This window comes from Atractosteus spatula, chromosome 25 (assembly GCF_055471065.1).
Source record: "Atractosteus spatula isolate fAtrSpa1 chromosome 25, fAtrSpa1.hap1, whole genome shotgun sequence".
Lineage (NCBI taxonomy): Eukaryota > Metazoa > Chordata > Actinopteri > Semionotiformes > Lepisosteidae > Atractosteus > Atractosteus spatula.
The window spans coordinates 2,816,691-2,830,521 of record NC_142730.1 but is presented as its reverse complement, the minus strand read 5'-3'; the positions used below and the strand labels follow the sequence as shown (position 1 = coordinate 2,830,521).

Genomic DNA, 13,831 nt, shown 5'->3' with positions numbered 1-13,831 from the left:
AAAGTCATAAATGTTACGGATTTTCCCCGCAAAACCTAAGAATGCAGCAAATTAAAAGCTCTCTCTTTACAATTCATTAGGTCTACATTTCCTATGCCCTTTTCGCAGTACGGCTAGTGTTGTGAATATTCCGGCCTGTTCTGATCTGGGAAAAAGCTCGATGTTTTCCTACGTTAAGATTGAAGTTTGCACGGCAGCCTGTGGTACTCGATTAAAATAAAACAGACGGCTGAATAATGAATAATCTGTGCCTAATGCTCTCAAAACAGATTAATCACACCACAGCTGATACATCACCCATGATTACGGTTTTCACTTTTTTCTAAGAATGAATATACTGTTGGCAACAATGGACGCGTGAAAATGTATCAGAATATTTCACGGGCGTAGGCTAGGTACTCTTGAGTCTACAGGACAGGGGAGTTTAACTACTACTATTATTCTAATTGAGCTTTAGCATTGGAGGGCGAGCTTTAAACAAATTGAACGTTCAATAAAAATACAAATGTTATATTAGAAGTAACATTAAAAACGCAGTAGACGTGCTGAAAACGCTACAGTACCTGTTGAATTTAAAATTTAAATTTAAACATATGACAGTACAATGTGTAATCTATGTTATCTGCTTTTCGTTCCTCTAAATATTGGTTTTGAGGCGATTTTATTAAGATTTGTGTTCTAATTGATGATTTCAAGATAAAATGGCCTCCTGTTAAATATGGCTTTTTCCATGTTGAGCGATTTACCAGCAGAAACACCACAAAACACTACGAGTGCTGATTCGGAAAAAATTCAAAGTCCGAAAACATTCTAGTTTTGTTTTTTTATAATTGTTGCAAGATGAATAGAGGTAAGGGAACGGCTTTGATTTAGAACGGTTTACTGTATGCGGTCTGTTAAAATTGAATGTTGTTTGATTTCTCCATTTATTTTAAAGTGGTTTTTAAGATGATAAAACCAGTACTTTCGAGAATTAAACCATACACGTTAATTACGTAATGCATAAAAATAAACCATAAATAATATATAATCTAAAATAGTACGCACTTTAGTTATACTGTATATTAAATACCACCGTTCCTAGCACGTACATATCACGCGTTGCAACACAAAGTTATTTGACTGGCTATAAAAGCTTATCAAAGCTAAAAAAAAAGTTAAAAAAAATTCAAAGGAATTAAAACTGTTTTACCTATTTTATACCTGTCTATTATCCAATGTAAGGTTTAACAGTGTTAACCTGTTTTCACATAAACTACATTGTCACCCACTCGCAATTAATCTTCACCAAACTCGGATCACATTTGACTTCACATGTCACGTTTGACTTCTTGCATGCAATATCTTTTGTTCTTTTTTAAATAAAAATCATTTCAAATTGTACAGTCGGTGAAGATATAATGTTTGAGCCTCTATGTCTGGGCCTATGTCATCTTCACACGTCCACCTCATATACAGTATGCGCCCTTGCAGTATCTTGCAGTATCTGCCCAATACTAACCACAAACTTTTCCAGCTTAAATTCATAACGGGTTCGCGGGATCTACAGTAAAGGCTAATATCTTTTTGGGAATCACAGACGATAAAAAGCCCATCAACATTTCCAATAATTCCCGCAGTGTTTTGCAAGCAGCAATTTTTGTAGCCAATTCGATAATCGCGCAGATTAATTTTACAGGCCTTCTGTCAGAAGTGCCCTTCTGTAATTTAATTAAAAACTATCAGACTTATTTTAATATTTGTAAGTATTAACAAATAGCCTACTAAACTTTGTCCATTGTCCATTTTTGGTACTGTGAAAAAAAACACGTACTTTCTGGTAGTTTTATTCAAGAACTCGCTAAACGTCCTCGATGATATGATATTTGATATTTATTTGGATTTCGTTTTGTATTTAGTTTATTTTTCTCACTGTTAGCAGGTTTGAAAAGGTAACGAAGAGCCCGATGCTGTATCACTCTCTGAAAAACAACTTCCTCTAACATCTACGGCATATCTGCAAAGTAACTATTCTAATAAAGGTCTTTGAGAGGAAAAGATGGGGAGGGACTTATTTATGGTTTCGACAAGTGAGAGCATTTTTTATCTTCGGAAGCAATTCCAATCGTTGTTTGCACACGATTTATCATGGTTTATCGTTTTCCGCATTGTACATAAACATATCCTTCAGGCTTGTACAAATGCCATTACACACGGGTTAGGGTTAGGTTTACACGGAAAACACGAGCCTGTGAGCCTAGCTTTTATTAATTCACCAAGCGGTCATAAATCTGTATGTGCACATATCACTAGTCAGCCTTTTCTTTCACATAAACGATCAGGCGTAATATACTGTGCTTAGGTAGGTTTATAATCCACCGCTAATATAACATAGTAAAGGTAATAATAATACTTTATGTGACGGTTGCTTTGCCCACATGAATTATTAATGTTTTCGTTAACGTATTGATGTTTCTGAGAAACACTTCTAATAAATACTTATTGCTTATCAGTACATCACTGAAACTAAGTTGTTATTAAACCGAACATGCATATCTGGACGTACATAAATTATGTATAATAAATAGTTTTAAAAAATACTTACCGTTGCTCGTTACGGCCATTTCAAACTCGATCGACAATTTTCAAGGTAGCAGCCGAATTTTTTTTTTCTTGATTTGTCTGCGAATTTACAGAGATCAGTTATTGGTCTCGATCTGTATGAGAGATGAGGAAGGGTTTAAACCGATCAAAAGTTAGAAAGTTCTTGCTGCTGTAGGTTTACAGAGGCGCACACCAGCCTACAGAAATATCTGCAACGCGAACACTGCGCCCAATTGGTTAACTCCGCTGTGGGCTCCTCCCAATGAGACGGAAGAGGTTGTTTCGCAATCAACTTTTCTCTCTCTCTAGATTTCTCAAGCACACGTACGAAAAGTCTGTGGTGTTCTAACCCCTGAGAGGAAGTGGAGTGTGTTTTTGAATTGGAGGTATTTGTATGATGCATTGATGTACTGTATACTTTGATTAAATTACGTGATAACGCGTTATAATCTTTCAGCGGGTCTTGCTTTAAAGAGGCGCCCTTTTATTAGATAATTGACTGTTTTTCCACGTTGGCATGATATCAGTAAGAACAAATACATTCACAGCAAATGCTGTGCAAACAACCTACACTGAGAGGGTTTTTTCTGCCTAAACAAAGGTTGTTTTTTTTAAGAAATGTGCGGTTTCATCTCTGTGGTTTTCCTCGTTTACATACAGTAAATTATTGTTGGTTGTTGGTCGTAAATTATTTCTGACTGAAGGCTGTAGGAAACTCTGCATGAAGGCTATATTAGAGATTCAACAACCGCCCGCTATTCTCGTCCAGCCTGCAGCTGAAACCGTTGATTTTGTCCTGCGTGTGTGTGTGATTTGGCATTCTCTTACTCATGTACAGGATCTCAGGAATCTCCCAGCCAAAAGTTAGAAAGCAGTTTGCAGACTTCAGAAAAGGCTCTCCAGATCTGTTCCTGGTGGGCCAGTGTGTCTACAGGTTTTCAGTCCAGCCGAGAACGTAATGACCCGAATTCGCTCATGAATGTCTTAACTGCACTAGTTGAACAGTTTCTCTCAGCTCTCCAGATGCTTCAAGGAGAACTGGAAGAACCTGTCCAGGAATTCCCTACTGCAAAGGGTTACATCACTGTAACAAGCTCACACTAAATAAATTCTGTGTCACGATCGTAATCCCTCCTCTTAAGGGCGCTCCGGCCCTTTGGTATTTTAGTTGATTTTCATGCACCTGCCCCGTTTGTCCGTCTTTATTTATTTTATTTTTTACAAAATATACATTTCCATACTACATCTCAAAAAAAGGAAACATTCTCACAAATAATAAACATAGCATGCAATAAAAAAAAACCTTTCGAGCGGCGGTGATTGTCCGCTATCAATCTGTGCAAGTGGATGACGGGGCCAGATTTGCGCAATTAAAGAGTGCTGCTTGGAATCTATCGCTGAAAAAAGTCATCCCTTAGGGAAAAATCCTGTAAGTGATGATTATTTCCGTTATTTGTTAAGTATTACATTTGGAACAACCATCAAAAGACACCACTCCTTCTGTGAATTTGGTTGCAGATCAAACCTTTGGACCTGGTTATGATTGTAAATCACATTTTTCAACTGATTTATCTGGTGAAATAAAGAATTACTATGGAAGGTTTCAATACGTACAGTACACTATAACAGTTTAGGCATAAGGGTGACATCATTCTCAATTGGATTTCCTTAATAGACTCCGTGGGCTTTCAGGGACTTGATGCTCACTTCCTTTTTACAGCGTGTGTGAAGATTTGCTGGCTGAGAGTTCCTGTGGTTTTGTCTTTATACAAGCTGTTGCGAAGGCTGAAGGTTAAAACACCTTTTCTAACCATTCTACTGTGCCTAAGAGGTGGCAGTCTTTGCTCTTTTCCTTAAGGAATTCAGAGTCCCCAAGTTATTTTAAAGCACGTGGTGAAAGACTTTATTTATCTTCAGCAGTTAATTAGGCCTTTTCAATTTAAATTTGCCTTTCTATCTTGTTTTTAATGCTTTCTGTGCTAATCTTATACACTTCATGTACACATCAAGTCAAGATGTACAGTACTGTAGCAGATGTTTTGAAATTCATCCGTCTCTGTCATCTATGAGCACATGAGCTTAATGTGGTGACAATGCAAGATGCACTAGTCAGAAAGGGTTGGTACTGTAATATTACAAATTCAAGGTGGCACGGTGACATAGTGGTTAGCATTGCTGCCTCACAGCGCTGAGGCACTGGAATTTGTGTATTCTCCCAGTGTCTGTGTGGGTCTCTTCCAGGTTTCAGTTTCCTCCCACAGTCCAAAGACTTGCAGGTAGATGAATTGGCCCTGCTGTGGATGTGTGTGTGTGTGGCTGTGTGTGCTCGGTGATGGGCTGGCGTCTCCTGTTCAGAGTGTATACTGCTTTGTAGGTTAGTCTCCGAAAGAGACAATTAGAAAATGGATAATACAAAGACAGTGAACCAATCTAGCCCAGTTCTTATTTAAATCCCTTAACAGATTAAAATGAGATGCCCAGTCCCATCATCAAGTTGTAAAAGCAGTTGCTTTGATCAATTTTCTATACATTTACAGTGCCCGTCTTATAAATTTCAGCTCCCTAAACAAATGTGTGTACTGTATATACTCATGGGTTTTCTTTCACAGCTACAGATAAACACACCTCTTTTAAAAGTCTCATCTCCTTGAAACACAGTTTAATTTTGAATGTTTCTTTCTTTTGTTGAAAGCTGTATTAGGAGAGCTTTAAAAATACACTGCTGCTGTGTCTTAACAGACTGCGATGTTTGTGCAGTAGCTCTGATTAAAAGGGCACATGTGCCACCTCCCCTCCTTCCAGGAATTAGACAGCCATGCAGAGCACTGGTAGACATGACTCAGAATGTGATCGAAATCTGGCTTTTAATATCTCCACATTACTGTGACAAATTCTTAGCTTTCACAGTGGGAAGTGGGAGTTCTGAAAAAGTGCTGGAGATGACATTAATCACTACATGGACAATTAATTACTTTATGGCAACATATTGAGTATAAGTGATTAATATTTTCTTTTACATAAAACATATACGTGCATTAAGCAAAAACAGCAGAATTCTAAACTCACATCTAGATTTTCAGTTCCTCTTTCCTTAATACATTTATAACAGGGTTTTCTATATTTGTAATTGTATTGAAAATAACTTTGTGAAAAAAGGAAATGACCTTACTGGTATTTCTATATTTTCCCATTTAAACTGAAAGGTGTATTTAGTGTTCTAGCTTTAGGTAGTAGGAACTACATTAGTAATTGTGAGCGTCTTAATTAAAAACTTGAACTCAATAACAGGGAACAGCAAGGTTTGGAAGATCCCAGACTAGCAAACCACTGGAGCTCAGCAGGTGTGAGCCTGCAAGGTACCTGGAGGGGAGACTCCTGGGAAAGCTAAGGCTGCTGAAAGAGGTGTCAGTGGGGCCAGTAGGGGGCGCTCACCCTGCGGTCTGTGTGGGTCCTAATACCCCAGTATAGTGTTGGGGACACTATACAGTAAAAAGGTGCCCTCCTTCAGAAGAGATATAAAACCTTACAAGTTCTGTAACAATAACAGAATACTGCAGGTTAGAATCTTATTGCTTCAATACCACAGAGACCCCAACGTCAATACTAGGCTTGTAATTTGTGGTATGTCTTAGTGTGGTTTGGTCTAGAATATGTATGAATATATTATTAGATTAACACAATATCTTTTAAATTAAACTTTGATACCATGCTAACAATGCATTTAATGTTCGGTCAAATATACTGCAATATACAAAAACAACAAATGTACATATATGTTTTTGAAGATATAGCACAATATCTTCAAATATCTTACAGCATATTATAAAATTACAAAACAGTATATTTTGGAAAATATATTGCAATATACAAAAAGCAATTTACATATTTTACAGTGTATCTTGTATACTACAAGATATTGGAATACATTTCTTTCATAAATGACAGTATAGCATTTTAAAATATATTCCTAATTTGTAGAAATATATTTTAAAAATATTTCATTTCTGTAAAGGTACATACAGTGTATAAGAATCATAAGAAAAATACATGGAAAAATATTAAAAGTGAAAAAGAAGTAGTATCATAGTTATGCTTGTTGTTAATTCAACACATCAATAATACATCATAAGCAGTCTAATTAGTATAGTTCAGCATATTGAAAGCACTACCACACAGAATCATCAGAATTACCAACAAAGGGACACAAGGAAGCGCATTTTAAAACTACCAGAATACCAAAGAAACATTTTTTACACTAAGGGTTGTGGGAGTGTGGAACAAGCCACCAGGCTATATTGGCGAAGCAAGATATTTATCTCAGAAACTGGACAGATTCTTGCCTCAAATCAGTAGATCAGTACTGTACATACCAGCAACCAAATAAAGGTTCATATACAGTCATCAGATGGCTTTTTTTCCCCCATAGTCTTTCGTTGAAATGGATCACAAAGCTCAGTTGATGAATTCCTCGAGATTGTTTTAAAATGGAAGAATACAAAACCACTCACGACGGCTGCTTCCTTCTTTTTCCAGGAGCAGGTCTTCCTGCTTTACAACCCCTCCTCAAGATTCTGTCATCAAGTGATAACTACAGGGCTGCTCTGTGTACCGCTATCAGACACGCTTTGGAATTTCACCATCGCAGTCCTCCTGCGCGACAGAAATTAATTGGACATTACAGCTCACGGGGAGGACTTCTCTCATTGGAGTCAGCTTCTGGGTCCCAGTGAGAGGGATGGAGTTGAATCCATATGTTTGTATGCGAGTAACAGAACATGAGAAACTCGCATCCCCTTTCACAAGCCAACCTGCAGAGCAGGGTGGTGCAGTTCTATCATGTATCTGCAGGCTAAGTATTTGTTGCCTCTTGAATTTCAGAGGCCACAAAATTCATCAGTCCTGATATTATTCATCTCTGATACTCTGTGCCACCCTCCCAAAGATAGATTAAGAGACATTTTGGGCAGGAGCAGCTAAAACTAATGCTAACATCCCAGCCGTAATGCAGCTGACTAACACTATACTTGAACAAACCTCAGACAAGTGTCACATACAGTAACACTGCAGGCATTCCCTGAGTGAAGTTCATTGGGGGTGGTCTTTCCGTGCTTGGTAAACTACAAAACAGGCTGCCATTGTCTTCACCTTTCAAGTTCCCTTCCATGAATCAGATCAGGCTGCACTCTTAGAAAGTGACTTTTCACATTTGTCCAGATGTGTGTCATTAAACAAACAAAAAAAACACACAGGTCACACAGAGGGCCCTGGGAATCATCAGTTTATCAATTTCCCCACTGTCTCTTACTCTTTGACTGTCCAAACTCAAAACCCACCTTATTACCAGGGCCTGTGTCTGCTGGCCCTATAATCTACCTCCACTGTCTAGACTAGATTATGCTTTTGTTCATCTTTTTTCTTTTACTTGACATTGTACTATTTTTGTCTTCTTCTTTATCACTATGTACAGTGTCCTTGGATTTAAAAAGAAGTTTGTTATTATTACTGCATAAACACTAGCCTTATGCTGTGATGTTTGTGCCTGTCCTTACATGATGTACAAGGTGTAACTACACTAGATCTTTCTTTTTGCTCTAACTGTTGCCTTGGAGTTATATTCTTGATGCCTTTGAACATGAAATTAAACATCCATGTACTGTTATTGCAAATAAAAATTGTCCTTACTTGTGTGGCTTCTGTGAATTTCTTCTGACTATCAATCTACTGCAAAGGAAAAATAAAAGACAACGGTCAAAAACCACAGTGTTTTCCACACACAGTGTGATTCAGCTCAATCTGTTGTTTCTTGAATTTGTGCCCAAATTGCCACAACCAGAATCTATGTCACATATTAAAATTAATCTGTTCTCTATCATGAACTTTCCCAGCCTGTAGTAAAGAATAAAGAACACAGTGTAATTCAGCAAGGATATGATAAGCCACATGTTTAAAGATTCCTGTAACAACACAATGTGACAAAAACATTTGCTCACAATTTATCATATATAACCAAATTCTAATCCATTAGGGAGGGTTAGAAATTCAGTAACATAACTTTTATCATTATAGCTGTTGCTGAGAATCTGATTCGTTTTTACATTGACTATTTGTAAAAGAGAGACAGGACTGGGTACCAACATTTACTGAAAACATGGTGTTTTATTAAATGTTTATTGTGCAGGAGTCAATTCACCATGTCAGGGAGGACCGTGTTAAATAATCTAATATCTGTTATCGTGCTTTTGAATCGGTCGTCTTGCTTTCAAGAAACTCTGGGAGGAGGAAAAAAAAAGATCCACAAGGAATCTGAAACACAACAGTGGAGCCATCAATGATCTAAATATCGAAAGCTTGGAAGTGGAGCTTGCAGGATATGTTCGACTCAGGCCTCCAGAAAGACACATGAATAGAAAAGGGTCAGGCTTACACGAACGCAGAGATTCCAAATACAGCACATACACCAAGTGTAACAGCTACGGCCACACCTGGATTAAGAGAACGAAAAGTTATCATTTCAAAATTCAAAACTGCGTCTTCTGCTCATAAGAGCATAACAAAAGTCCTAAGATTAGAACAGGTCTTTTAGACATTTTATCCATACACTAAGAATTTATCACACCATCAGTGCACATGTTTAACAGCTCAGAGCCTGTTAGTCAACTAGTTGAGATCTAGTTCACATAGGATTAACTTGTTTACATAAGAACTAGTTTACATGAGGATAAATCTCTGCATGTTTCTCTATACCCCCCTACAACCATGCAAATTGTCTCCAAATTGATTCTTGCCCTGTTACACAACCCATAAACCTGGCAAAGCCATTAAAGCAAAGAAGTTTTCAATATCATCATTGGGAAAAAAAACAGAACTAAAAGCTGTTTTTAGCATGAAACCTCAAGATCAATTAAGCTACTACAAAGGATTGTATTTATGTAACCATTACATATAGCAACTTCTTAATGGCAAAATATTTTCTGCTCGTAAGGGATAGCTGTGATGAAAAAAAGGGACAGCTTTAACTCCCTCTTCCTATTTTAGCAGAGCTTACCATATTCATTTCCTTGGGGAGGTAGATGGGGGTAAGTTGTAGCTGTAAGAAGAACAGAAACCATCAAATAGTCAAATAAAACAGCTTGTTTGGGCAGCAATCACATGACAGCAGTCAGACGTAGCAAGCCCTACAAGATCTTTGAATCTAATTTAATTCTAATTTTTTAGTCATTCTGATAGTATGTGTCCACAACAACAAAGTCTGTTTTCTGTCTCTAATTGTTGTGCAAGGGCTGAATATGGCGAAAAACATTTGCAGAGCACTGACTTACCTGGAAGAGTGGTGGTCCTTTGTGAGGTACAATCTGAAACAAAATAGATGTGGGATTAGACGTAAAAGAGTTCCAAGATCTATAACTGGTTCAAGAGCAAAACCACAGCAGGGCTCAGCTGCCCCGCACAGAGCAAAAATGGAAACTGAGCAGTGAGATAAATATTTGTCTGTCAACAGAAGAAGGACAAAACTTGATCATTAAAAGAACTCAAAGAAGGAATACAGAACACATTAGCCAAAAACAATTACCAGTGACTGGGTTAGGGGCCTTTCCCTAAACTGGTAAGCGTGGTAATTATCATAAAATAATTGACAAAGATAATAAAATAATTAAGTTGCTCCTTTAAAAATAATTAAGTTGAAGTGAGATAAGCAGTCAAGCACCAGAACCTACTGTTCAGCACACTCAGTTTATTGGTGGAACTCTGTCCTCTCCTGTCCAGGGTGTCATATTCCAGATCATATCGGCCTCGGTCGCCCTCCGAGACATTCGATCTGTAAAAAAGCAAGGTCCTGCCAAACGAAGACCAGCACAACAATTTGCTTTCCAGCATTTTTGCAGGGCATTCCTGGGGCATCGATTTGTTAGAATACACTGGTAACTTTTCAGTGTCATGGTAAATACTGATGAGTCCCTCCACAGGGCCAGAGACATTAAACTCTAATGCCGCAGGTCTCCCGGAACAAACGTCAAAACCTGCAAGGAAAATAGACCACATTAGGAGGATTATTCCAATAAATTGTACATGAAGGTGAAATAGATCGAATTCTGTTATACTGTTACTGGCTTGGGGTACCACTGAGACAAGGCAGAGATGGTACACACTGGTACCAAACCTGGCAGGTAATAAAACAGAATTTAATTGCATTAAAAGAGCACTGTTTGAATTCAATTTGGGCAAAAGCATCACCTCCTAACATCAGCCAAACAAATGTAGCCATGAAACGTATTGCAGACAACTGCAAGGGTTTGCATGAAGGTAGCAGAGCTAGCAAAATAAACCTGAAATCCAAAACAGGACACTAATGACCTTCTAAACAATGTGTACACAACATCTGTTTTAACAACATCTTTGGAAAGGGGTGCATACTTATGTAAGCCACAGGGTAGTGAAGTGCAAATTGTTAGTCGGTCTAAAGAAGGCTGCCCTCCTCAAATACAAATAGAAACTTGACCTAAAAAATGAAGTCATACGCCTTTTTTCAAATCCTGGAATTGGAACCAATGAACAAGAAAGATCTGAAAGTAACTCACCAAAACAGAGGTTCCCAAACAGTGTGAGGAAGACCACAACGTTCAGAAGGCGACCTGAAACAACACAAAAACAACCAGGCGATTGGTTGGTCTGAAAATTCCCCTGAAGTTCAATCCCGTGTCAGGGATTGCATTGATTTTGACCCTGAGCGTCAGCAAACAGCCATTTTAGAAGGTCTTTCCTGTGGTGTGAGCTGTGACAGGGCCAGGGATTATTAGATTATCCCATATCGTTGGCTTTGTCAATAAATACTGATACCACTAGCTCGCATCAGTTCAGAACAGGGGTTCACAGGGACATCTGTGACTGCTGTTTTTTGTTTCAGCTGGGCTCTTTATTACCAGTGTTAATTGCTGTTGCTTGGTTTAGGGTTTTGTTTCCAGCTTCCAGGCCTTGATTTAAAAATGACCCTAGTTACAGAGAAGTATCTACAACACATTCAACACAGAACTTTCCGTGGTCTCTCCTCATCTTGCTAATCAAGACCTACATCTGTCCCAGCAGACACTGGGGTACCACAGGGACAGAACCACTGGTTATGAACAATGTCATCTTCTATGAAGGCTCTGAAATAAACTACTGGTGGTCTATTGAGTTCTGCAACACCCCAGGCCTAAGACAGTGGAAGTGTCGGATTTGGTAAATATTCTTCCATGTGATCATCTAAACCAGGCCCTGTACAATGAGCAAAGTCAAGCAATCACACTGAAGAAAACTCAAGGTCAAAGGTGCTTTGCAACGGCTTTGCACAGCAGGCCAAGCAAAGTGGAAATTTTAATTTCCAGGCCCTTTCAGTCACAGTAGTGCTATCACACTGTGTGGCAATGTCGGGGCCCTGTCCACCCACGACAGTGTCTGCACTATCATGACACATGGTCCAGTGGTGGAGCTCTGTGCTGCCAAGATGTTTACTTTACAGCTGTCTGAGTTAAATCAGAAAAGGTTTAAGCAATGCAAACACTATAATTTCAGGGTAATGTGTAGATCAAGTCAGCTCTTAAGTCAAACAGAACAAAGTAACCCCTTACTGAGTTCATTTTGAATGACAAGATCAGATATTAACTGATCTGTTTTAACAAATCAAAACATACTGTTTTATTAATACATATTTAAAAACTGATTGAACCATACAATGCCTCACCATTAAACCACACACTTGGTTTAGGTGCATAGCAGTTTGCATTGCATTGCTCCATGTTTAAGAGACAGATCTTCAGTGTCTTCTGCATGTCTGTGTTTTAGTTAGCATTGTCTCTGTTTGATCTGCCTCTGCTTTTTTCTTAAAGTATCCCTTAAAAAACGTAAAAATTCACACTAGGAACTTGCATAAGTCAGTCGATCAATTGGGTGAGAAAATAATAAAATAAGACCTTCTTTGCAAAAAAACCCAAACATTGACAATATCAGTTCAACGCCTCTGGACTAGGGTAGGGAATGTTATCTTTGGACTTGTCCTTGTTCTCCTCCTTTGTCTTGGCCTGTGATATTTCTTCCTGTCACTGGATTTCTTCCCAAGATCATAGGACCTCCTCCTGAAGGTCTTCATCATCAGGACCAGGAGAAATTTTCTGTCCCAATCTGAGATGATGATGGATCAGTTAATGGCCAAGAGCTCATTGATTGGCCAGACTGACCACCTGGATCTCTCACTCCTGGGTTTTCAAAGATAGAAAGTTAGAGGAGCAGATCTTTGACTTGCTGGCCAGTTTCTCCTTGAAGACTTGGAGCCAAGCCTGCGGGCTGTCCCCAGGGGGAGATGTGACAACGGTGGATTTTTCATTCCCTTCAAACCTCCTGGTCACTACTGTGACCTTCGTCATGCCCCTCATCTTCATCCTCACCGTGAACACCCTCTTCATTCTCAGAAAAGCCTAAGCTGGTGCGTGCTGTGACCTCAGGGAGTGTTTCGCCTGTGGCCAAGGTTTATGCTTTAGTGAGACTCTGTAAACCATCTCTGTTCTTACCGCCCATGTTAGCAGAAGGTCCCGCCACCAAAGACTCCTCCCAGTCAAAGTGAGTGAACTGCCTGAGGATCCCTCTTCTAGGATGGCAAGAAAAGACAAATTGCACTAGTGACATGGCTCAAAGCAGGACATTACCAGGACTGTGATTTAATTTATGAACCCTCTTCTAGTTTTTCTGACTTTTTCACACAATGCCACACTTGCTCATTTAAAACACCACAATATGTGTGAGGCTTCCTGTTTCCATCTAACAAATACAGCTAAACCACAGAGCAACAGCCTTGTTGGGTGCTTTTATAATGTCCACTCTATTTTTCTTCTTTTTGGTGACTTCGCTCTTCTGTCTCCTAATTCTAGCTAGTACAGAATTCAGCTGCACACGGGACTAGGACTGTGAGAGCACGTTACCCTTGCACTTGAAATAACGTGCAACAGCTCACCACCACCATCACAATCACGAATTCCTCCGTTATCATTATTAACAATAACATATACTTCTCACAGTCATATATAGAAAATATAAACAGCAACGTGTGGGTTGGACATTAAATTAAAAGATTTCAGGCATATCCTGACTATGAACCCAAGGTAGATGTTTAATCTCAGTTCTATTTCACCAAAAACAGCATGAGCATTTATGAGGTAAACAGTAGGAAAATAAAACGCTTTTCTCACTTACTATTGTTGATGTTATGAGAAATCCAAAA

The 13,831-nt window shown here is 38.7% G+C and overlaps 1 protein-coding gene across 1 annotated transcript; it reads right to left on the bottom strand.

Moving 5' to 3' along the window:
* Positions 1–5,431: 5,431 nt before the first annotated feature.
* LOC148815060 (uncharacterized) lies at positions 5,432–13,600 on the bottom strand. The gene is made up of 9 exons (XM_088905814.1): positions 13,533–13,600; positions 13,125–13,201; positions 11,160–11,213; positions 10,299–10,601; positions 9,903–9,935; positions 9,629–9,670; positions 9,008–9,065; positions 8,266–8,304; positions 5,432–7,233 (listed from the first exon to the last, which is right to left on the bottom strand). Exons 1-9 carry the CDS (start codon positions 13,598–13,600, stop codon positions 7,161–7,163), a joined length of 747 nt encoding a protein of 248 aa, XP_088761940.1. The 3' UTR covers positions 5,432–7,160.
* Positions 13,601–13,831: the final 231 nt, after the last annotated feature.

What these genes read in the sequence shown, in the direction of transcription:
- LOC148815060 (XM_088905814.1), bottom strand. Translation starts at nt 13,600, where the DNA reads ATGATAACGGAGGAATTCGTGATTGTGATGGTGGTGGTGAGCTGTTGC. An exon ending in ACCTTCTGCTAACATGGGCG is followed by an intron (nt 11,214 to 13,124) that starts GTAAGAACAGAG and finishes GTGTTGTTTCAG; the next exon opens with GTCGCCTTCTGAACGTTGTG. An exon ending in GTTTGGGAACCTCTGTTTTG is followed by an intron (nt 10,602 to 11,159) that starts GTGAGTTACTTT and finishes TTTTCCTTGCAG; the next exon opens with GTTTTGACGTTTGTTCCGGG.